Source organism: Hipposideros armiger, unplaced genomic scaffold (assembly GCF_001890085.2).
Source record: "Hipposideros armiger isolate ML-2016 unplaced genomic scaffold, ASM189008v1 scaffold_445, whole genome shotgun sequence".
NCBI lineage: Eukaryota > Metazoa > Chordata > Mammalia > Chiroptera > Hipposideridae > Hipposideros > Hipposideros armiger.
Window position 1 is genome coordinate 470,328 of NW_017731795.1, and position 23,946 is coordinate 494,273.

At 41.8% G+C, this 23,946-nt stretch overlaps 1 protein-coding gene across 7 annotated transcripts in view; it reads right to left on the minus strand.

Moving 5' to 3' along the window:
- Positions 1–23,946, minus strand: part of CTNND2 (catenin delta 2) — an 848,542-nt gene that overhangs the window by 156,303 nt on the left and 668,293 nt on the right. For all 7 annotated transcript variants that reach the window (XM_019665518.1, XM_019665517.1, XM_019665519.1 and 4 more), the window contains one exon: positions 17,411–17,594. In XM_019665518.1, coding sequence (XP_019521063.1) covers positions 17,411–17,594 — 184 coding nt within the window. The remainder of the gene's footprint in view (positions 1–17,410; positions 17,595–23,946) is intronic.

Sequence of the window (23,946 nt, forward strand, 5' to 3'; positions counted from 1 at the left end):
CACAAAACTGAGTGGCTGGAACACAGAAACTTATCCTCTCACAGTTCTGGAGGACAGAGTCCAAGATCAAGTTGTCAGCAGGGTTGGTCTCCCCGAGGCCGTGCAGAAGAATCTGTTCCATGCTCTCCCTTAGTTTTTGGTGGTTTGCCAGCCATCTTTGGCGTTTCTTGGCTTGTAAAAGCATCACCCATCTCTGTCCATTTTCATGTGGCTTTCTCCCTGTTTGTGTCAGTGTCCAAATTTCCGCTTTTAATAGGGATACCAGTTGGTTTGAATTAGAGTCCACCCTAATGGCTTCATGTAAACTAAATACATCAGTAGTGACCCTAGTTCCAAATAAGGTGACATGCTGAGGTACTGCAGGTTAGGACTTCAACATATGAATTTGGGGGGCATGAGATTAAACCCATAACAGCCCACAACAGGCAGGGTGAAGTGTCTGACTGGCAGGTGACAAAGCTCTGCCATCTACTGGTTGAGATATCTCATTTGGTGGAGCTAAGCCATCAACAGGCCACCCTGGGACTTTGGGAGGCAGTGATTTTGGGTGGGTTTGTCAGTGCTTCAGATCCTGACTTTTCCCTGGGGCAGTCCCAAGGTCTACACCGGCATCCCCAAGGTCTACACTGGCAGTCCCGAGTCTACACTGGCAGTCCCAAGTCTACACTGGCAGCCCCAAGGTCTACACTGGCAGTCCCAAGTCTACACTGGCAGGCCCAAGGTCTACACTGGCAGCCCCAAGGTCTATACTGGCAAGACAGTGCCATGAAATCCTTAGCCTCCCTTTAGGCTGCAGATAAGAATCCATGATCTCTACTTGGTATTCTCAGCAGTAAACATTATCTGGCTCCATCCATTGGTTTTCTTTGTCTAATTTTCCAATGAGTTATTAACTTGGGGGAAAAAAGGGTTATGTTTATTGGGACCTCACATCCTAACATAAGCCTGCAAGGAGGCACCCACAAAGCAATGGAGGCTCAAGGAGGCTCGTCAAGATTTGAGAAGGTTCGGGAAGTGGCCAGAGGCCTCACTGCCTCTATTCAAAATCTAAGCTGCCAGATGGAGACCCGGTTCTCCCTACTCGGATATGTAGGCTGCTCCTTACTCTCGGGGCCCATCTGGTGCCTTCCTGTGTCGCGGGAGGCGGGAGGCGGGAGTCAGGGTAAGGGTTATTGCAGGTTATGAACATATGAGATGTCATAACCTTGGGGCTCATTTTCTTGGGCCAAAGAAATAGAAGCAGAGGATGAGGTCTTAGGGAACACCTGTGTCCTCCAAGTTGCAGGAAAAAGCTGTCTCTCAGGGGACTGCTCCCCACTTTTTCCCCAAGAGGAGGGCCTCCACCCAAGCTAAGATGACTAAGGTCACAAACAGGTTGTTTCGCTGGGATATCTAGGTCATGATGGGGGACAGATTTCCCTAGGAAAGAGATGTGTGTAGGATCCTACACCCAAGGTGCAGAAGGGGAGCCAACGCTTAGTCGTTAACTCTCCCTTGATCTTTTCCAGCAGCTCCCAAGACTTTCATTACAATTGCATGACGGCTGCCTCAGCAGAAAGGCAGTGGTGCAGAGTCAGCGGCCATCAATTAAAGGGAGTTTCCTGTGGGCCAGGTCCTGTGCCAATCGATTTATGTACGGGACCACAGGGTCAACGTAAGGGTGGGGTAAGCCAGAACTTCGCTCAGTGTAAAATTTAAGGGGGTGACAAAAAACTCATTAATCATCGTAATACATATTTTTAAATTGTGTTAAAATATGCATAACATAAAATTTGTCATCTTCACCATTTTCAGTGTCTAGTTGTTCAATAGTGTTAAGAAGCTTCAATTGTTGTGCTAAATAATATTTCCATGAAATATTCTTTTCATCAAAATTAGTGGAAAATTCCATTATGAACAAAATATCCAAATGTTACCTAAAGGCAGGACCCAGCCCCGCACAGCTCAGTCTCGCTCACCTCACCCTCACCCCAGCCCTGCATCACCATTACCATCACAGCGAGGCTGCCTCAGTCACCCAAGGTCACATGGCTCGTGGGTTTCTGCTCAGATCTGGATCTGAATGTCACCTCCTGTTGGTTTGGATTTTACACTCACCATATCCTCCCATAACACATCACACTCAATGACAGTATATCTACAGCTCCTGGCACGAGCCTGGGACACAGTCAGGGCTCAGCAAACAGAGCCAGTGCTGTCACGGGTCCCAGCTGCCCCTCTGCCAGCCATCTCCCTCCCACTGGTCTCTCCCCTGCCCGTTGAATCCAGCCTGTGACCTGTGGGCATGGCTGTGTCTCTGTGGCACTAGGAACATTGTTTTTCTACCTGCTCGCCAAGCTTCCATGGTGGCCTACAAAGATAATGAAACCTCCTCGAAATGACCCTCTTTTCCAAACGCTCTTAGCAATCAGTTGCAGTAGACCTTTCACTCTCTGGGACCATCTACGTCCCTCCCTGCCAGCTACGCAACCACGCCCGGGGCCAGCCACACTGCGGTGTGGACTGAATCCTTCAAGTGTGGATCACACATCTCCTCTGCCCTCCCCTGCAAACGCTCTCTCACCCCAGTGGAGTCTTCTTTGGGTGCTTCAGGTGGAATCTGTGACTCCCTCACTCAGAGGCCTTCCAGCCATTCCTAGTGGACTTTTTTCCTGGCACTAAGTGCGTGCGCTGTGCACCATGGCTCAGATTCTTGCCTACCTTTTAGGCCATACATGTCACATCTTACTCATTTTTGTTTCTCTGGTACCTAGCAGAGTCCTGGGCACATCCTAGAAATTCAACATCTGTTTGTGTGGAATAAGAGATGTCATCCATTTTATCTAAGCTGTTGATTCAGTACTTGGCCATGGAGGAGACGAGATGGTTATGACTGTTCCAATCATTTACAAGCATGGCAGACAGGTGGCACTGGTTGGTGCTAAGAGGCTGACTGCCAGGCAGTAACGTCATGGGAAAGCGTTCTATCTGGATTCTGAAAGCAAGGCTTTGAATCCTGGTTTAGTTTCAATCATGAGCCGTACGACAAATTGCTCAATGTCTCCAAGCTTCAGTTTCTTCTTATTTAAAACTGGAAAACACAAAGTAGCCTGTCCTTCATAAAGGTGTCCTGAGAATTAAGTGATGACTAGAGGTATTCAAGAGTTTCTTGCCCATAAAGCACTATAGTGATTTCACTTTTGATTATTTCACTGGGCTGATAAGCCGGCAGCCCAACAGTTTACCTCACATGAGGTGGACGAGGAATTCAGTGTCCTAAGAATCAGGGCAGTGTGAGCAAAGTCCAAGAACAAAATGTACTAACAGGCCAGCGAAGACTGTGTGAGAGAAAGATATTCTGCTCTTTGGTAAAAAACTGACTGATGTGTTGGTTTTATTTGGCAGAAATACCACAAACATCCACACGGGACAACCGAAAAATTAATCTCATTAGAAGAGTAGTGATCACGCAGGTACAGTTACCTCTGCAACTGGGAAGATTTTATGAGTCACCGGCGGAATGAATACGTTTCTTATTTTGGTGAAAATCAGTACTGGACACTTCCTAGCCAGCCAGCAAAGCAGCAAGAAAAGGGCCGTTCACTCATTCATTCAGGGAAGAGCTCTTTATCAGGTGTAGGTGTCTACCAGGTGTAGGGCGGGGAAATCTATGATGATACAAGACACCATCCTCGTATAGATAAGAATGCAGCTTGTGGATCACCTGGCCTTAAACACACAAGCACACAAACTCCAAGTTGTCCGAAGGTCCTATCAAAAGCCCAGGATGGTTTGAGAGGCATTGGGAAAGGCCTAATTTATATGGGAGGGGGGTTGTCCAGGGAGGTGTCTTTGAACAGGAGACATTTAAGCGGAGATATAAAGATGAAGAGGGGAGAATAAAGTTGTCCAGGTGCCAGGAGTCACGTGTGACAGTCCTGAGGTAGAAAAGATCTCAGTGCATAGAACAACAAAAATGATGCCAGTGTTGCAAACAGAATGAGCCCAGAGGGGCGCAGCGTGGGGCTGGAGGCTTCGAGGGTCAGGCCAGCTCTGTCCACATAGCCACAATGAGCTGACATCAGGCCTCAGAGTTGTAAAATAAAAACAATTAACACTCACATAGCCCCTTTCTTCTAAGGACTCATGCACAGTGATATAAAAACAAATCCGGCAGCTGGAGAGAAAACTTCTCCAAAAAGAAAAGGAAAAAAAAAAAAGGCAAATATGTGAGAAGAGAGAACAGGTTGGGCCAGAAAATGTAATGGAGGCGGACACACATAAAATGGGTAGCGGAGGACAGTGGAGAACAGTTTGACAGTTCCACACAGTTATAGAGGTACCATATGACCCAGCAGTTCTACTCCTAAGTGAGTAGCCAAAAGGATCGAAAACAGGTACTCAAACTGATCATGCATGCATGTCAACAGCAGCATCAGTCACAGCAGCCAAAGGGTGGACACAGCCCAAATGTCCATCGATGGATGAATGGATAAACAAAACGTGCTCTAGCCACACAGCGGGATGTGATTCCTCTAGAAAAAGGGATGGAGTATCATATATGCTACAACATGAAGCTTGAAAACACTATGCTACATGAAAGAAGCCAGTCCCCAAATCCATGAAGACAGAACACAGACTGGTGCTTGTCAGGGCCTGCTGGACAGAGAATGGGGGGTGACTGACTCATGGGTACAAAGGTGCCTTTTGGGGTGATGAAAATATTTTGGACCTGGACAGAGGTGGTTGCACTATGCTGAGACTGTACCGAATGCCACTGCATTGTTCACTTTTAAATGGTTAATTTCACATTATGTGAATTTCCTCTGATTTTTTTTTAAATGAAAGGAAAAGGTGGGTAGAGAAGGAAATGCTTAGGAAGTGGGCGATCATGCTGGAGTCCAAATTCAAGGTGTGCACTGGGCAGAGGGGTGCGTTTCTGCTGCCGCCAGACGGACCCCTGGGCCAGGCTCACCCTGTGTCCCGGGCTCTTGGTGGTTCCCCACCTTTGGCTTCACTTGAATTGAAGCCCTGGGAGTGGAAACATTCTAAAGAAAGAGGAGGAAGCTTAGGGACCCTGAGACCTGAGAGGTTAGAGGTTCTCTTTATCCAACACTGTTCCTGTCCTGGGGGCCACGTGGGTGCTTGGGACCCCCAGCTTTGCCTTTCTGAGTTGCTGTTCTCAGCGGGCCTCTGTGGGAAGATGCTGTCCCCCAAAGGTCCCTGTCTAAGCTCTCAGGGGGTCCTGGCTGGGTGCTTGGAGGACACGGTACCATAATTTGTCTCAACGATCACCCCTCAAATAGGAATGGGCCCCTGGAAAATTGTAATAAGCCCCAGTTATCAGTTCCTTTGTGAGCCTATTACCACAGCCGCTGGCTGAGGACACTGCTCTGTCTGACTCAAAAAGCACCGGCCTCTTCATCTATTTCAGCTGCTTAGGAGTGACAGGGGTCAAGGACAAGGGACATTTAATCATGTTTGCTAGCCAGCCTGCAGAGGAGAAATAAGTAGAGTTCCTTTATGTTCCAGGAAGAAGCGTATCAGCACTGCTTTTAAACATGCTAAGGAGAGTCACTGCCCTCCTTTCAGGTCCTGCCAAGATTTGAAGCAAAGGCCTGAAACCAGTTTCCTCCCAAACCTAAGCATTCATGCCATGCGACAGACTACAATCCATGCTTCCTGGCAAACCTTAAAAGGACCTGATGCTTCTTCTTACTTGAAAGAATTATTTTTCGCGGTGAGCTTCACTGGCTCCAACCACTTGACCCAAACTTGTGCAAAACAGCTCTTAGAGCAGTAAGTACCAATCATGGTGACAGTGCCTTCGTTCAGCAGGACCCTTGTTTGTTTATATAAATTAGCCTGCAATTACCAACTACATTGTTGGTCCAAAATAAGGTCGGGCCGAAGGTAATCCCGGGAAGAACAATGATCTGGACACAAGAGTCCAGACAGGACCATTAGAGAGAATAATGGAGTGTCGTTCATTAGCCGGCCTCTCTCTGGGTATTGCCACTCTCACACGCAATCTTTCCGCTAACACGGCTACTCTCTGGCACTAAGTTACCGTAAGAGACGTGTAATTAGCTGTTAGGATTCATTAGGTCCAGTCAGTGCCTCCATGGCACAGTATCTGCTTTCCTGGTTGAGTGCTTGGTAATGGGGGATAATGACGTATTTTCCCTCTACGGGACAATAGACAATAACGAAGGATGGGGGGTTAATTTAAAGTCCTGGCATGTCTGTCCTTTTACTTAGCGGGCTGAAAAACCGAAAATGAATTTATGACACAGACGGAAAAGCACAGGGTCCTGACAATTCAGTGTTGAAGGTTGTCAATCCATTAGCACCTGCTATTATTATTGCTTCTTCTTTTGCTTAAACCCTTCAGAGGCAAGAAAATGTAGGCCACTCATGAAATCTGGGCAGGGCTGCCCTCTCTTTGGCTCTTCTCTGCTTAAGGAAAACATGCTAGTTGGTATTTCCAGAAGTTTCTGCCAACTTAGTACAAGAACTTTCTAACAAGAACTAAGGAGTAATGATTTTTTTTATTTTCAGTACCTCCTCCAATTCTCTGTTTTCAGAATGAGCACCTTTCTGAGCTGATGAAGACCTGGTCACCGAGAGGCCACCAGGAGGTCCAGGATACAGTGCAGGAAACCAGGGACTCTCTCCACTTTCCCCACCTGCACCACTTCTTCCTACGATGCTCAGGCCGCCATAGGTCTCGGTGTTCAGACTCCATTTCTCACCCTTTCCTATCACAGCTCCAGAAGGCAATGGAGACAAACCTGGGGAGCCAGCTGTCCCAGGCAGCTCTCACCCACAGCGTTCTGTCGAGTGTCCTGAGGCAAACAGTCATGGCCATCTCTGCACGCCTGCACGGCAACACGAGGAAGTCACTGACCCAGGAAAGGGGACCCGTGAGACTAGAATGACAAATTGAACTTTTCCCACTCTTTTATTTCAAGTATTCGTGGTCAACTAAGAAAGAAATGAAACTTACGTCAAATATTCTTGGTTAATTAACAGACAATCAGACTCAAGAAAAAGGGGGCGGGGGAACAAGAGGAGGAAGCCACGGGCTCAGCACAGTTGGCACCCAGCTCTTCATTCTGAGTTCACAAGATGGCAGCAGGGGGCGTGGCTTCTGCAACGGTGCCTCCAGAGAACCTTCTTTGTGGCTCTCACTGGTTACGTTTCTCTTTCCTCTAAGAGAAGCCATAACTGCAAGTTGGAGGTCTTCATTAAATGTTAATGAACATGGGCTGGCTTCTACACACACACTCCGCTTGTTCTTTTGATGAGCTGTGTTCATCTCCTAGGTTGTTTTGTCCCAACTCTGGTAAATGCTGGCTTTATTTATTTTAAAATAAGTGCCGCTTTGAAAAGGGAAAGGAGAAATGGAGTGGAAATAGATGTGCTAAAATATTGGGGCAGCTTAGTATGTGAGAAATAATTGAAACTGCTTGGCGAGCCCTTTCTTCTTCAATTTCTGGTTAACAGACTTGCTTCTTTGCTTTTCCTCCAGGGAAGCTACTTCTGATGCAATGTAATATAATTTGGGAGGCAGAAGGAGGAAAAATTATACTTTTAATACCATGAAGTTATGAAGATTTTAAGAATAAACCATTTTTCACAATTTGCTTTTTATTTATCAGGGAGCTAACACCCTACAGCCCAATGTTTCACAGGGATAAATATTAAACACCACTGTCTACCAATTGGGATTTAACTAAGCTTTTTATTTAATCTTTTTTTCCAAAGGAAGTAATGTGTTTATACCAATGGACATCTTTGAATATTCATATTCTAATAGGAAGAATGACTCATATTGAAAAGATAAAATTTAATATTTACTTGTCCTTTTAAAAGAAGCCCATATTTGCAACCAAATTATACGGTAAATAATTTAACACAGATTTTAGTTAGATCCTGCAAATTTTCACAGCTAAGTAGATCAAATTTTGTAGAAATAAGTGATGAAAACTTAAGAAGGACTAGCATGATAGGGTATTTTGCATTAATCATTTATATTTTAGGTGAATCATTATATTCTCTTTTTTGTTTGTTTGTTTTGTTTAGGGAAACAAAATAATATTTGGGGAGAAATGATCCCAATTACTATTTCATGGAACATAAATATAAGGAAGAACTTTGCAAAACTATATTGGGTTGTCGGAAAAGTCATGATGTATTTTTTCTACGTCTTTCGTTGCAAAAATGCATCATGACTTTTCCAACAATCCAATAGTTAGTCCTCCCAGGGGATAGAAGGGTCTTCTGAAAAAACTGAAAAAATAAAAGTTTTCTTCGGACTATTCCTAATAGAACACATAGAAGATATACAAAATCCTGAAGAGATAGAAAGCTTCAGGGCTACAAGATGAAACAGTAAACCAAGTAAAGGTAAAAAGATTTTTATATGTAAAGAATATATCAGTAAGAGGAAGGTTGGTCAGCTATGGAAATGTTGAATAAAAGGATATTTCCTTCTGAGGCATTCTTTAGAAAAAACACACTCCAACTTGTCCAGTCCTAGGGCAGCCTACTAGGAATCAGATGCATCAGCTTGTCTGATTGATGGTATGTGTTGCTTTCGATGGCAAACTCCATAGACTGTGCCAATTTGCTTTGTATTATAAACCTCATGCCCATCACACAGCCAAGCACATAGTAAGACATCAAAAGAACAGATGTTGAGAGAATGAAACTGTCAGTCAACATAACTAATTCTTCTTGTTTAGCTATCACCAGGCAACTTTCTGATTATAACATGACTTTTTTAGTGGCTAGCCTATAGAGAAGGAAGTGCTGGTGACAGATTAGGAATGTCCGTGAAAATGCACCACTCGAGTCTCTGACTGCAGGAGTGTCACTGACTGATGGTCCAACTGCTTTGCACTGAGATCCCTCACTGTGTTTGCCTTCATGCTGAAGCCTCATTTCCTATGTGACTGAGATCAGCAGCAGTGACAAGGCAAGTCCATTCCTGGGAGGTGAGGACTCCTTAGAAGGATCACTTGGGTTCAAGAACTCTCCAAGAAGAATATGTGTAGAGATTTTTCCGAGAGTCCTCTTTTATTGTTAAATCGTTACTGATTTCATCAACGTATGAGACTTTAACGTAGTTAACAATGTAAACTACAATTAAAGAACACATTTATTAATTGGCCTTTATAATTCTTATGCGGCTATATAGAAAATTTCTTGAAGTTCCTTTGGTGACTACCTTTCCTTGGTGGTAAGACAAGGAAAGTATTAGCTTATAGAATACTTTTATGATCACTTCCATTGGGAAATAGAGACTGAAAATTAACATTAGTTGAAATTAGGGAATAAGCATAATTTTGGTTTCTATTATACAACGAATCAAAATATGCTTCATGCTAGTCAAGCAGGACCTTGCAAGAATGCTTGCATTTATTAACATTTATTTTCCAAAGTGAAAACAAACAGTGAAAGCCAACTATAATAGTATTGTTATGGGCTAAAATTATGTCCCCACCCCGAAGTCATATGTTGAGGTCCTAAACCCCAGGACCTCAGAATGTGACTGTATTTGGAGACAGGGCCTGTAAATTAAAGAGGTAATTAAGATAAATGAGGTCTGTAGCATGAGCCCTAACCCAATAGGACTGATGTCTCTAGATCATGCGAGGATGTGGTGAGAAGGTGGCCATCTGCAAGCCAATGAGAGAGGCCTCTGAGAACCAGCCCTACTGACACCTTGATCTCAGACATCTAACCACCAGAACTGTGAGACAATACATTTCTGTTGTTTAAGCCATCCAGTATGTGGTACTTTATTATGACAAACCTAGCAAACTAATACAGTATAAACCACCATCTCCTTCTGACTGGGTGGCAGGAAGTAGGCTAGAGCAGCGCACCATGGAAGGTTGGAGCACTTATCCACAGTGCAACTGCTGAGGTGGGCAGTCCAACCATCTTCTCTGGTAGGGTCCTAAGACCCCCTATGCCTTCTGCCCACCCCCTCTCCCCAAACTGTGTTCCCTTCTTTTGACAAGGACCTTAACTGGTGAATCATGACCTCCAAAAAACCATTCACTTTGCATCCTAATAGTAGGCACGCTGATCAGAAGTGGAGAACTTCTGATCAGGTGCGAAGCATCCTCTGCTTTAGCACCAGGTGTGGGAAAATAGGGTGTGAGTGGAGTGTGCGGGGGTCTCATCTGTTCATGGTATCCAGGTCAGTCTTTTTTTAAACGCCTGGATAAGAGTGCGCCATTCAGCTGCCGTACACCCAGAGCGCATTGTATAAGACTTAAAAAACACTTTTTGAGAAAGATTCTTCTTAAATGAATAATATGGGCAGCCACTGCACATAACATAAAGATAATAACTCCTTTTCTTACCCGTGGTTAACGCACGAGTAATCCACATAAACTACTTGTCCTTGGGGGCTTTCCAGACAGAGTGTGATTATCACTAGTATTACTTTGTGATAGGGTTTTCTCAAGGTCACTCTAGAATTAGTGGCTCCTGGGGACCAAACACTCATCTATTATATGGGTTAAAATGACTAATTGAGGGTGTGAGTTTAATTATACTCATAAGCAAAGGTGCAGTGCAGCTCCTGTGACAGGGCTTAATAACACTGTCGTGTACACAGAGATAGATGAAAAAAATTAGGGTTGTATATTGTTGTCCTCTAGGACAAGATGCTGAAGTGGGAACAGAATAATAAAAATAAATAAGTGACTCAATGGCCCCAGGAAATGGGCTGGGGAAGCTAGCAAAGCTAACCCTATGTAAATATTAATACTTTGGCTGGAGTAATATTAATATTAATAATATTAATATTTGGCTGGATATGATGTCCGTAGCATGCATGACTAAATGCTACCCAGCTGTCCGGCAGTGTAGACTGCAGCTGTCTTATCGAGCTGGTAGATTAAAAAGTAAAAAGGGTACTCAGTGAGGGCTTCACCTATAGTTTACTCTGAAATGATAATGGCCACGACAGGGATCTTTACACTATTGATTTGTGATACTGTAAGAGGGAAACACGGCCATGTTTTACAGGAAGTTGAGAAAGCATCCATTGTGGACCCAGCTGCTGGGGCCAGCTTTCTTAAAAGATACATTGTGTCACATGCTCTGCTTGAGACCCGACAATGACTTCTAGGCCTCTGTGGCATCAGACAAATCCATGCAACTTTCAGAAGCTGGTTCACACTGAGGAGGGAAAGGGAGGCTCATACACAGGAGCAGAAAACACAAACTGGTCCACACGTGGGGAGACGCTCGTTTCACAGCCCTCAGCCCAGAAGTTGGATTTGAACCCCCTTTGGCCGGGGAAGCCACATCTGGGTTCCAGGGCCCAATCCCGCTATGGGTGATGCTGAGCTTTGCACCTGGGCTACGGAGGGGAACAGCCTTGTGCATAGAGAAAAACAGCCCCCTATCTGGGTCTTCTGTTCCAGCGTGTGGCACTATTTGGGGACAAGCTGCTTCTTTGAGTTATTTACCCCCTTTTTTCTCCCTGTGCTGTGTGTGGCTCCTTGGCCCCCTCTGGGTTACTTACTAGGGGGACTACATTAGATTCCCAGGGCCACCAGAACAAAGCGCCACAAACTGGCTGGCTGAAAACAACAGAACTTTATTTCCTCACAGTCTGCAGGCTGGAAGGTGAAATCAAGGTGTCAGCAGGGCCATGTTCCCTCTGAAGGCTCCTGGGAAGAATCTGACTTTTCCTAGTTTCCAGTGGCTTTCACCCATCCTTTGTGCTCCTTGGCTCATGGCTGCGTCACTCCAGTCTCTGCCTTTATCTTCATATGGGCTTCTCCTCTGTGTGCCTGTGTGCATGTCCTCTTCTGGTAGAGACCCTGTTCATTAGACTCAGGGCCCACCCGACTGCAGCAGGACCTCATCTTCACTTAAATGATTATACCTGCAAAGATCTCACTTCCAAATAGGGTCACATTCTGAGGTTCCTGGTGGTCATGAATTTGGGGGACACTAGTCAACTCACTGTGGTGACCCCAGTCAAAATGAGCTGGTCCACAGGCTAGTGTTCAGGCCGTGGTTGGTCAGCTCACATTTTCACTTGAAGGTGAGGATTATTCTGGCCAAAGGTTAAGAAAGTATTTGATTACACATCATGCAATGAAGCAATTATGAGTACGACACTGAATCTATTTCCAGATCTGAACCACCTGACTCAGGCCACAGGAAAGCAGTTTCCCAGGAGCACCACTTAATTGCAATGTGAAGAAGAAGAAAAGATGAACACAACTTCATGCATGCTCATACTCTACGCTTTTCTAACATTCGCCACATTGCTGTTAGGCCATATTTTGAAATGGTTTTTATTAAAAATTAAAGCTTTAATCAGGCAGAATTGGAGCAAAAGACAAAATTTAGAAAAAGGGGAAGAAATGAGGAAGCTCTAACGCCCACCGTCTGCACCTGGCACTGCCTCCTGGGATCCCACAATCCAGCTGCCATCATTCTTATCAATATGGCCCGCCACCAAAATTGGAGAGATTTCTTTTTACTATTCTATCCTCTTTCCTCAGTGACAGATATACTTTAGGAACAAACAGATAGATCTGCTTCTGAAAAATTCCATTTCCTACACGAAAATGAATTTTAAACAGAAAACAGCTAGGGGCATTAACTTTTCATTTTATATTTCATATGTGCCTTAATTTTTGCCATGTCCACATGTGACATCTTCCCATGAAGATTTACCATGCCTTTCTAGAGCAGACAAAATAAGAGGCTCTTCCCGTTAGAATGTCCCCACATGTGAGCCCTGTGCTTGAGGTTCCTGGGGGTGGGGTACCACCATGGGTCTTAGTGCAAAACATCTACTGGAAGGCTTGAGAAACTGGACAGGGTCTATTAAGACTATAAAAAATTGGGGCCTGCTGAGTGGCTCAGTTGGTTAAGAGTTGGCTTGGGAGCATGAGCTCTAAGTAGCAGGGCCAGCAGTTCGAATCCCACATGGGCCAGTGACGCTGCCCTCTACAGCTAAGATGGTGAACAACAGCTTGACCTGGAGCTGGGCTGCCATAAGTGGCTGGCAGCCGGTGAGAGCTGCCATGAGCTGCCGTGAGGGGCAGTCCAATGTCTGGCAACCAACTGCCTGACCCGGGAAGAGCGCAATGATAATACCAACATGGGCCAATGAAGCGACGTCCTCCACAGCTAGAAGAACAAAATGACAGCAACTTGTCTGCTCCCCTCCCCCAATTCCCCAATAAAATCTTTAAAAAAAAAAAGGACTATAAAAAATTGTGTAAAGATTGCAGTGTTAGTATCCCAAATTTTAGCTTACTAAGTAAGGCTCAGGCCTGTTTTCTAACTCAAATATCACTTTGATAAGCTGTGGGGCATGTAAGAGTGGAAAAATTTGCATTTATAACGTGTTTTTTTCAGTCTGAAAAGTAAAACGTTGAACTTCGTTAGAATAGTAATTGCTTAAATTCTTAACCTCAGCTTCCCACCCCTGAAATGACACAAACAAGTTTGAATCCTGCAAGGCACACAATCACGGGTCATGAGCTTTGATAATGACCTGGTAAATTTACTTTTACCGCCTATAAGCTCTTTCTACTGGAGTGGTAAGCTACACTGGTTTAGGAAATACTATCCTAGGAAAAGAGTTTAATTTTCTTTTACATATCATTTTCTTTATGTATTCTTGAAACTTTAGTTACAGAAAAAAGCCAAAAATATTAACTCATTTTAAGTCATCAGTATGACTTAAATGAAAGATTCTGAGTGCCAGAAAAATGTTAACTTTATTATTTGAACATGCCTTAAAATAAAGTCTTATCTTAAAAAAAAAAGGCACCCATTGCTCTGAATGGTTGTCTAAATTTAGACTTAAGATGTTGGTAGAGAGAAGGGACACCATGACGCCACATGACTAAGTGACCAGGCCACCTGCCCACCCAATACGTGAGGCCTTAGGAGAGGAGAAGGGAAAGTAAGCAAGCAGCAGGAGGAGGAAGATGGCTGGCAATGAAAGAAACAAGGGGCGCTGGGCTAGAGGACGCTGCTCAGTAAATACCCAGAAGTAAATGAAAGGAACCAACGCAAAGAAAGTACTGTCCATTCACTGGTCAGCTGGTTGTGCTGTTCTAGTCATCTCACCTCACATAACTGTGTACTTCCTCTCTGGGGGGTCCAGAGGGAATGGTCTGGCTCAGGAGTCCGGGTGTGAGTGTCAGGACTGGCTTCCTCATTTGCTACACATGAGCTATTGAATTTACAATAAATATGAGAGTAAACAATGTACAGATGGTCCCAACTTCTGATGGCTTGACTTATGGTTTTTGACTTTATGATGGTGCAAAAGCTATACGCATTCAGTGGAAATCATACTTCACATTTTGAAGTTTGAACTTTTCCTGGGCTAGCGACATGCAAGAAGAGAAAGGCAACAACTCTTGAGATGAACAGAATAACGGCCCAATTGTAGGCAAATGTAAGTGTTCTGAGCATGTTTAAAGTGGGCTAGACTAAGCTACGATGTTTGGTAAGTTTGGTGTATTAAATGGAAAGAGCTATGATTAATAGTTCACAAAACTATAAATCAGTGACAGTTAATGGTTTGGAACAAAATATTGATATTCACTGTTATCCACAGGAGGTATCTTAAAAATGAGGCCAACAGGGTGTTCCGCGGTAAATTCACAGCTCCACTCTTATGGTCACTTCTCCTCACCTGTCCCTCCTCTGGTCTGCACACTGGCTCCCAGACATAGCTGACCATTGTGTTCTCATGGTCAAAGATTCGCCATAGCTCTCTACTCCTCACAGACTTGGTTCTGGTCTCTTTAGCTCTGCTCTGAAGGTCATCCACCACCTGGAACAACTACGCCAGCTGTATTTCCTAAAGTCTTCTAGGGTTGCAAACTATTACAGATCCTGGAATTCCCTCACAGCTGTCAGAGCGGGCCTGCCACTCATTTGGACATAATGCTCTCCCACTGCATTGACTGGTGCAGTCCTTTCTCTGCTCAGCCCCAGTCTCACCTGATTCTTAGATATGACACGAGGATTTACTGAACGGGTGCCATTTTCTTGCAGTAGATTGAGCTACTGAAGGGCAGAGGCTGCTATGCTAACTTCTGCCTCCCTGGCAGAAGACTGCGGAAAGGCAGGAGCAGTGTACAGTCACTGCTTTAATGTAAATAAAGATCTAGGCTTTGTTGGAGAAATGAAGAATTGAAGAATGTAAATACCTCAATACTAAAGTCTAGAATCTTCCATTATGGTATAAACATTTGTGACTATTTTGATGTGTTGTCAACACTGGTTATAAGTAAGTGGCAAATAATAATAGAAATTTATTGGAACCTTTCATCCACTGGGTCTTTATTTGATAAATTAATTTTAGCCCTTTCCCAGGGCTGTTTTCTTCCTTAGTCAAAGCTGCTCATCAATGTAGAATGATTCATAAACACACTCAAATAAGAGAGGAGAAATGATAGTTCTTTTTGTAGAAGGGCAGAAGTTAAATTAAGGGGGCAGTGAAATATTCACCATATATTGATGAGCTTTGCTCTGTCACTCACATGATGAAATCAGCAAAGTGGGAAAAACCCTAAATATGGTTGCATCTGGACTAATGAAAGTCAATATGGTTACACAAAAGTCTTCCTAAATTAGAAACCTCATTTTTTTGCTTCCTATGATGTAGTCACTCCTGGCCAGCAGCAGCAGCAGCACAGGTCAAGCCTCTGTGTGTGTGAACAGTCATCCTGCTCTGACCTGACTTTGTTCCACGTCACATCCCAGACCCTAAACTCGGCCACGTGACCTACAAAGGGAACTTGTGAACCTATACTGGTCTACCTTCTTCATCTGATTTTTCACCTAATAATGCTGAATGTATGTTCACAACGGTGGTAGCCTACATCCTTATGTCAATCATCATGAATATACAATTATGTTACTGGGTTATTCAGAGAGAATTTTAACTGATGGAGCTAACCAGGTCCTTGTTGACTATATTTCTACAATTGATTCTGAGACACTTCCTTCCACGATCTTCGTTAGGAGCTATGACACTCTACAAGTCAAGGATGCTAAGAAGGGAAAAACTACTTGTAATAGTTGCAAATAACAGAAATAGACAAATCAGGTATAAAGGGTCAGAAGTGCCTACAGTTTTAGCTTTGGGAGAGTTCTATTTCTTCTGATGGGTAAGAGGTTTCTGAAAGATAATAGAATTTAAGAGACTATAAAATGGATGGCTCAATAGGGGAATTTTGGAGAACTGTACATTTGGCTTAAGGTGGAGCTTATCCAGAAAAATCACGTCAAAAGATCATTATTTTGTGACCTTGAGGGAAAGCAAAATCGTTAGAGGATTTCCTATTCCTGCCTGTGAATGCACATCGATATTTATGGAGGCAGACTCTCTATCTCCCTCTATGCATGCACATTTCACACAAACACACACTCCCCTCTCAACTGGAGGCAGAGAGCATTGTTATAAATATTCATGAGATAATTATTATTAATGTCACCGGGGTGATTTTGTTCCTTCTCAGTAGTGATGGGTTTTTGCACCTAGAAATCAACCAACTGTAGGAGAAATGGCAGCCTTGAGGCAGCCTGGCTGAACCAATCCTGTACACATTTTGCTTTTGAAATACAGATTATTTGCTAGCTATTTTAAATCACCTTTTGCCCCTGTACCATCATTAAATTTATCCAGCACAGACTTCCAACTCTGGCGCACAATACAACAGCCTTGGGAACACAGTTTCTAGAGTTTGGAAGAACTTGATTATCGTGTTCTTTCCTAAGAGCAAGGATTAAACAAAACAGAAGGGTGATTCTAAGACATCTCAAGAGATTTTTAGGAAATGATTTTTGTAAAAAAGCATTGGGAGAGAATTACAACATATTTGCTACTTTTATTATTAAAAAAACATTTCTTACAATAAGCCTTATTACAGAGCTATTCTAAGAATTATAGGTTATTTCAGTCACACAGGAAATTTTTTAAAAATAAAAATGCGTACTTCTGACAGTTAGCTAGATCCTTATGCATCTGTTATGGCGTGTCCCCCAAACAATTGGCCTGCCTGGTTATTCTGTGTGCGTGATATATCATAACATGGGGTGTTACTGCAAACTATTGTTTTCCATTAAGGAAAACGAATTATTTTTGGTTGAAATTAAAATGTTTATTTTTTGCCCAAGACTTAAGAAAACATGTTAAATAAGTTGAATACTGGTGTAGGTACAAGGCAATGGAAGATGTGTATACCTCTTCAGTGCCTTATTAGAAATGTGCTTTGCTAGCTTCTTGTACTCCATTGCCATATCAACACTCATCTTTCCAGAACACTCTGATCCTTCATAAAACAGCAATGAAAGTTACAGAATCAGAGACAGCATACAACGAAGGAGACGGCCATGACACAGGACCCACCTTAGGCATCCAGTGGCATTTCGCAGCACCTGTGAGGAATGCAGCTGTATTTTCCGATCGTCCTGAAGAGGTGAATTTTCCCAGCCCGAGTGGGGGATAATCACTGCGTTGGTCAACACCGCCAGGGTGTCCTGGATGATTGGCATTTTGAGAGCATCACAAGATGAGAGGTTCCAAAGGACTCCTGCAAGACAGACAAAAGGAGAGCTTTGGATGGTCACTGTTGTTCCTTATCTCAGAACTGTTTTCCCTAATCAGGTTTACAGCATGGGCAGGAAGGATAAGATAACGTCCTAAAGCACCCCCTTCATTTTAGAACACCTGTGTGAACCCATTAAAATGGAGACTAACAAAGTTTGAGAGATCTAACTGAACTGCGGATACCAACCAGGCTTCCATTCACTATTAATACAATGGACCCAAGGACCCAAATTCCAACCAGGACCAATGAACAGTGATTGTGATCTGAAACGGACTACTGTTGGCCTGCTGGTTTCATCCGAGAACTCCATACGCACACGTGGTCTACCTGATTCACTTAGCTTCCACAGAGACCCAGCCACCATCACCCAGGACCTTACGATAACCCAGCAGCAGGTCTGACAATAAAGGGCTCAAGAAATTTAAATTTACTGCTACTTAACGCAGTGTTGTCAGCTTTTCTCTGAAAGTGATGGGACCTACCGATTGTTCCTTCTTATATAACAACAAAGAGAGCAGGAGAAAGGGAAGGGCATGTCTGCAAAGGACAGAATGTAACAGTAATTGAGGTAGACAGAGCAAAAGAAACATTTTTAGGGCAGATGTAATATTTCAGGCTTTTAAATATTTTTAAAGAGACTTTACAATGGGATTAATTTTAGAAAAGGTCATAAGTACTGGATATATGTTATATCATTTGAAAATGCTTTTAACATAATTATTCTTTTAGTTGTTCAAAACAGGGCACATAAAGGTAAAAGATACAGAGAATAATATTCTATTTTATTATGAAAGAAAGGTTGTATTTTCCCTCCAGATATTACCAGTGAAGGTACAGGGAATAAAATATCATGGCTGTTTTTAGAAACACAACTTCCAACTTACTTGTCTAATAAGTTTTTCATTAACTTGTAAGATGAGATTGTATTCATGTATTGTGTTATGAATAGAACAAACAGAACACGCTTATTTCTGAAATTTGTTTTACTAATTTCTTGCATTGCCCATATGGAAGATATTAATCCAAGTACATTAATAATACTAATCTGAAAGTTGATATTGTTAGATTGCTAATAACTAAAGTAGCTAACAGTTTTAAATCAATTATATAAATATGTGACTTTAGAGACAAACTCTTCCAACGATTTTTCAAAGTAACATGTACTGGGAATTTTATTTAAGTAAATGCAAAGGAAACAAAATATTTTTCGTGCCCTGTATGTACAAATCAATCCTTCAGTAAAAATGCCTTAGGGCAATTCCTGCTTGCCTGTTTTTTTGGAAATAAAGTTTTATTGGAACACAGCCATGTCTGTTCATTTACATATTGTCTATGGCTTTTGTGCTATAAAGGGAGAGTTGAATATTTATGTTAGAGGCTGTATGGCCCACAAAGCCTAAATAATTTACCACCTGGTCCTTTATAGAGAAATCTTGCCCACCTCTGCTCTAGGGCATCAACCTTTTCACTACACTGCTGTGTTGCATGTCTGCATTGAAATCCATGCCCTAAAGGGAGTATACAAAAACTGATCAATGGTACAATACACAGAAGATACTCAAAAATATATCCTGATTTGAACTGATTTCACATACTAGAAATGTTATCGTATGCATTTATTTTGTTTTAAATGACATATGAACCTGTTTCTTTACTTATCCCATTAAGATACATTTTACTAAATTTTGGATAGTCTATGAGTAAATAATCAAAAGGATTACCTTCATTCATTTGCGGTCTCACAAAAATATTCTTTTTTCTAGTAAAATAATTAGCTTTTCCAGTTTTAAAAATAACATTAAAATGAAATTAATATCTACCCTAGAATTTGAGGATAACTTTGTACAAATGTCACATTAAAGGGTTTGTCTCTGTTTTTTCTAAGTATACAACGCAAATATACAGAAACAAACATGTTTTTTCATTCCCAAATCCTGACGTGAAAATACATGAAAATGACCTTTGTAAATGTTCTAAAATATGGTTGATATGTTTTGCTATAAAATATATTTCCTCTAAAAATTAAATAGTAAAAGGGAGATTTTTGCATTTTACACACAACAAATTTAAAAGAATTTAAAGGCATTCTATGATAACAAAGCAATTTTTACTGTTTTCTAACAAACAGAAAAGAGCTCGGAAGAGGGGGAAATCAAAGAGAATGTGAAGGCCTAGTCTAATATCTGACAAGAAGTGAAGGGATGGAAAAGCGATGCGACCCAAGGTAACTTTCTGTCAGGCTGTCCTGTCCTTTCCCCTCTCATTAATTCATTAATTAGGGTAACCTACTTCAGAATCCTGCACGGACAGATGTTTCCGAGTTCACATTCATTCCACCTTTCAAGGCTGGCTCCATCTGTGCGTCACATTCCAGTGAATGTATCAGCGCACTTGACCCATATCTCTGAACCTTCTATCTTAATTTATATCTGTAGCCCACAGTGCTTCCTGAATGGATGAGAACCACAGTGGGTCTCTGAGTACGGACAGTATTACACCTCCGTGTGGAGGAGGACTTAGCAAAGTGGCTGTAATGTGGCAGAATTTCTTTTGGAGGAATTGAGCAAACCAGTGGCCGGGGGCACTCAAAACTTTGAGTTTTGGTTAGATTATCTGGACACGGAGACAAGCTTAAGTGCAGAATCAGCAGTTTCTGGGGATATCTGAAATAATATCATTTCTATCATTCGCTCATTGTTCTTCCCCACAAGGTCCCAGCCATGGAACGAAGGCAGGGACCCTGTCCAAGTACTCACAGCATACAGAACGCATACAACATGCTCTGACATGTGGCAGGTGCTCACCAAATAGGTGCTGAATAAATACAGAATTAATAACAGGATGATGTGACCCTTATCTGAAGCCGTGTGCTCCAAGCATCGCAAACATCCTTTGCCTTATAGTGCTAGCAAAATGAAGTAACAATTTGAAAGAATAAAATAGCAGGTGCAAGATGTAATGTTACAAATAATAAATCCAAATGAGAATAAAAAATGTCATTTGAATGGGATTATAACCCTGGACTCTACAGAAATTCTACTTTTAACTAGTAGAGAAAAATGTATATCACTAAAACACATTAATCAGTTCAGCATCAGAAGGCTTATCTCTAGTGCTTCATTTGGGTAATTTTCTTATATTAACGCCCTCATAATTCTAAATTAGTCAAGGCAATACTAAAATTTCAATTCCTGGGAAAACTGTGGAATAAATTGAATTCATAGTAGTACTTAGCAGCCATAACAAGCTACCCTATTTATTCTTATCTGAAAGTAACATAAAAATGTTTTAGTATTTTGGCTGATGGTCACTAGCAACTTTTAATTTACCTGATGAAAATACGATAATTTCTTCCAGATTATAATCGCTACTAAAATTGTTTTATAGCATCTTTCCTTTAATTATATGTATTCAAAAGCTTTCCTTTATCAGTATAAAATTTCATTACTGCTTCCAAATATAATTTTGACAGGTTTAGTTGAGAAGATATTTAAATAACTAATTATGTATACTAAGTATATTTAAAATATAGTTTATTTTTATTTCAGTCACAGGATGGCTCTTTTCCTTGAGATTATCCATATTCATGAGCAGTAATTGGTTTATTAAAATTTCTTTAATAAAATCTTAATTACTTTCATTGGATCCTTTATGTTGTTTTAATAGAGGGTAACTGTGGGTTGTTTTTTTTTCCTGAAAGAGATGAAGACTTCATAAAAAAGAAATTCAGATTGACGAAAGAAAGTATTTTAATAATGGCACATCTTAAGTCATGATAGAATACCCACTGCCTGTGGCTGTGCACCACTGTGCTATGACCTTCTCAGATGTTCTAATCTTTAGATCTAAAGCTAAACCCCGGAACATGGGTGGGGCTCAGACCAAGAAAGAGTTGAATTCATTTTAAGTGAATGCTTTTTAAAATTTACTTTAAATTAAAAATTAACTTAATGGATATATGAGGGCTTATTTTAAACAAATCTATCATTCACTGTATTCTGAGAGTGGAAATTTGTATACCTGGGGAAGGGAGATAAAAAGAGAGAAGAATGGGGGCAAGCCAGTTTATTTTACAGAAAAAAGTCAAGGTCAGGCCTGGCTGGGACGGGAACGGCATGGGGTCTGAGGGATGCCCATGAACCCCTTGCCCATCCCTGCCATTCACACCTTGAGTCATGGGTGGGTAGAGGTGGCTGATCAAAAACTGGGGGACCATACACCCTGAACTCATGCTGTGTGCACGTGTGTGCAGTGTGTGTATGTGAGTACACGTGTGTGAGCATGCATATAAGCATATACATGTAAATGCATGAATGTGCACACATGCCTATGTGTGAGTGCATGCATGTGTGTGTATACATGCGTACATGCGCTAGTATTGGGGTGCATCATAGAAACATTCACACTTGGCCCTGAGAAGCTGCATCCCTCAAGGTGCAATTGGGAATTGGGATTGTTTTGAGAGTCCCCCCAGATGGCATATGTAATAGCCTCAAAAAGATTCATACACTGCACTCATTCAATGCTTTTGAACATAAAAGCACGGATCTGATGTGATGATCAAGTTTACCAAAATGTTGGCATAAAAATGGGTAGTTCAAAGCCCATATGAACAAGCAGAATGACACAAAAAGACTTAAAAAACTTCTGCACAGCAAGAGAAACAATCAACAAAATGAAAAGACAACACATGGAATGGGAGAAAATATATGCAAACCATAGATTGGATAAGGGGTTAACATCCAAAATGTATAAGGCACTCATACAACTCAATAAAGAAAAAAAGAATCCAATTAAAACTGGGCAGAGGATCTGAATAGACATTTTTCCAGAGAAGACATACACATGGCCAACAGGTACATGAAAAGATGCTCAACATCACTAATTAGGGAAATGCAGATCAAAACCACGAGATTTCACCTCACACCTGTTTGAATGGCTGTTATCAAAACAAGAGATAACATGGGGGGAGGGGGGTTGTTACTTTGTGAGGGTGAAAAGGGTAACTATTGCATTGTTCTGTACACCTGAAACTAACAATAAAAAAATTAAAAAAAACAAAAAACAAAAAAACAAGAGATAACAAGTGTTGGTGAGGCTGTGGAGAAAAGGGAAATGCTTGCGCACTATTGGTAGGAATGTAAATTGGTGCAGCCACTATGGAAAACAGTATAGATTCCTCAGAAAATTAAAAATAAAACTACTATATAATTTAGCAATCCTACTTCTGGATATATACCCAAATGAAACGAAAACAGGATATAAAAAGTATATCTGCGCTCCTATGTTCATTGCACCATTATTCACAACAGCCAAGATACGGAAGCCACCTAAGTGTCCACCATCGGATGAATGGTTAACAAAGGTGTGGTCTACGGGTACATTAGAAGTTTAGACCAAGCTGGTATAGATTAGTATAAGCAAGAGGCTCATATTCACTTACATTGCTGTTAGTAGTTTAAAAAATGATCTTCACTGTTGTTTTCAGGGGCTGATTAACTTAAAACGAGGTAATTTTATAGACAAAAGATGATGACTAACTTTTACTGAAGAAAGAATCAAAACTCAGGCATGTTTCTCTGATCTTTCTTTCCATTCTAAGTTGGAATCTGCAGGTTCTAGTTTCTTTAGAATTCTTCTATTAAATGTTTACAATAACGGGATAATATGCCAGATTCCAGTCATGGGAAACAAGGTTTGTCTCCAATCCAGACAAGGCAATGAAAGGAGGCTTCTCATCTCAGGAGGGGAAAGCTCTTTCCATGGTAAAATTTTTTTTTAAGTTAATTGTACTTAAAAATAACTTGCATGTGTAGGGCACCAGAATATGCCACCCTAAATATGCCTCTGACACATGGATAATGTAAAGCTACAGGCCCCTGAGCACCAAAGGAGGCAGGAAAAACTCTAAAAATAGGGTGTAAATTGTCCTTTTGTAAAGGAAATTTACATTTGTAGGTGTCTCCCTCACCTGACTAAAATCTGCACAACAAACCTTATTTACCATACTTTCCCTATAGCTTGCCTCAGATGGTATATAAACACAAATTTCAGCTACCTCTTTGGGGTACCGTTCTTCACCGGGTGCTCCCCTGTGTATGAGGTCTGAGAATTAAGTTCGCAAACTTGTTGCACCGATGTTGCTAACCTTTGTTGATATCAGAGGGATGATTCATTATGAATTTGTACCAACTGGGCAAATAGTTAACCAAGTTTACTATTTGGAAGTGCGGAAAAGGCTGCGTGAAAAAGTTAGACGACCTGAACTTTTCACCAACAATTCATGGCTCTTGCATCACGACAATGCACCAGCTCACACGGCACTGTCTGTGAG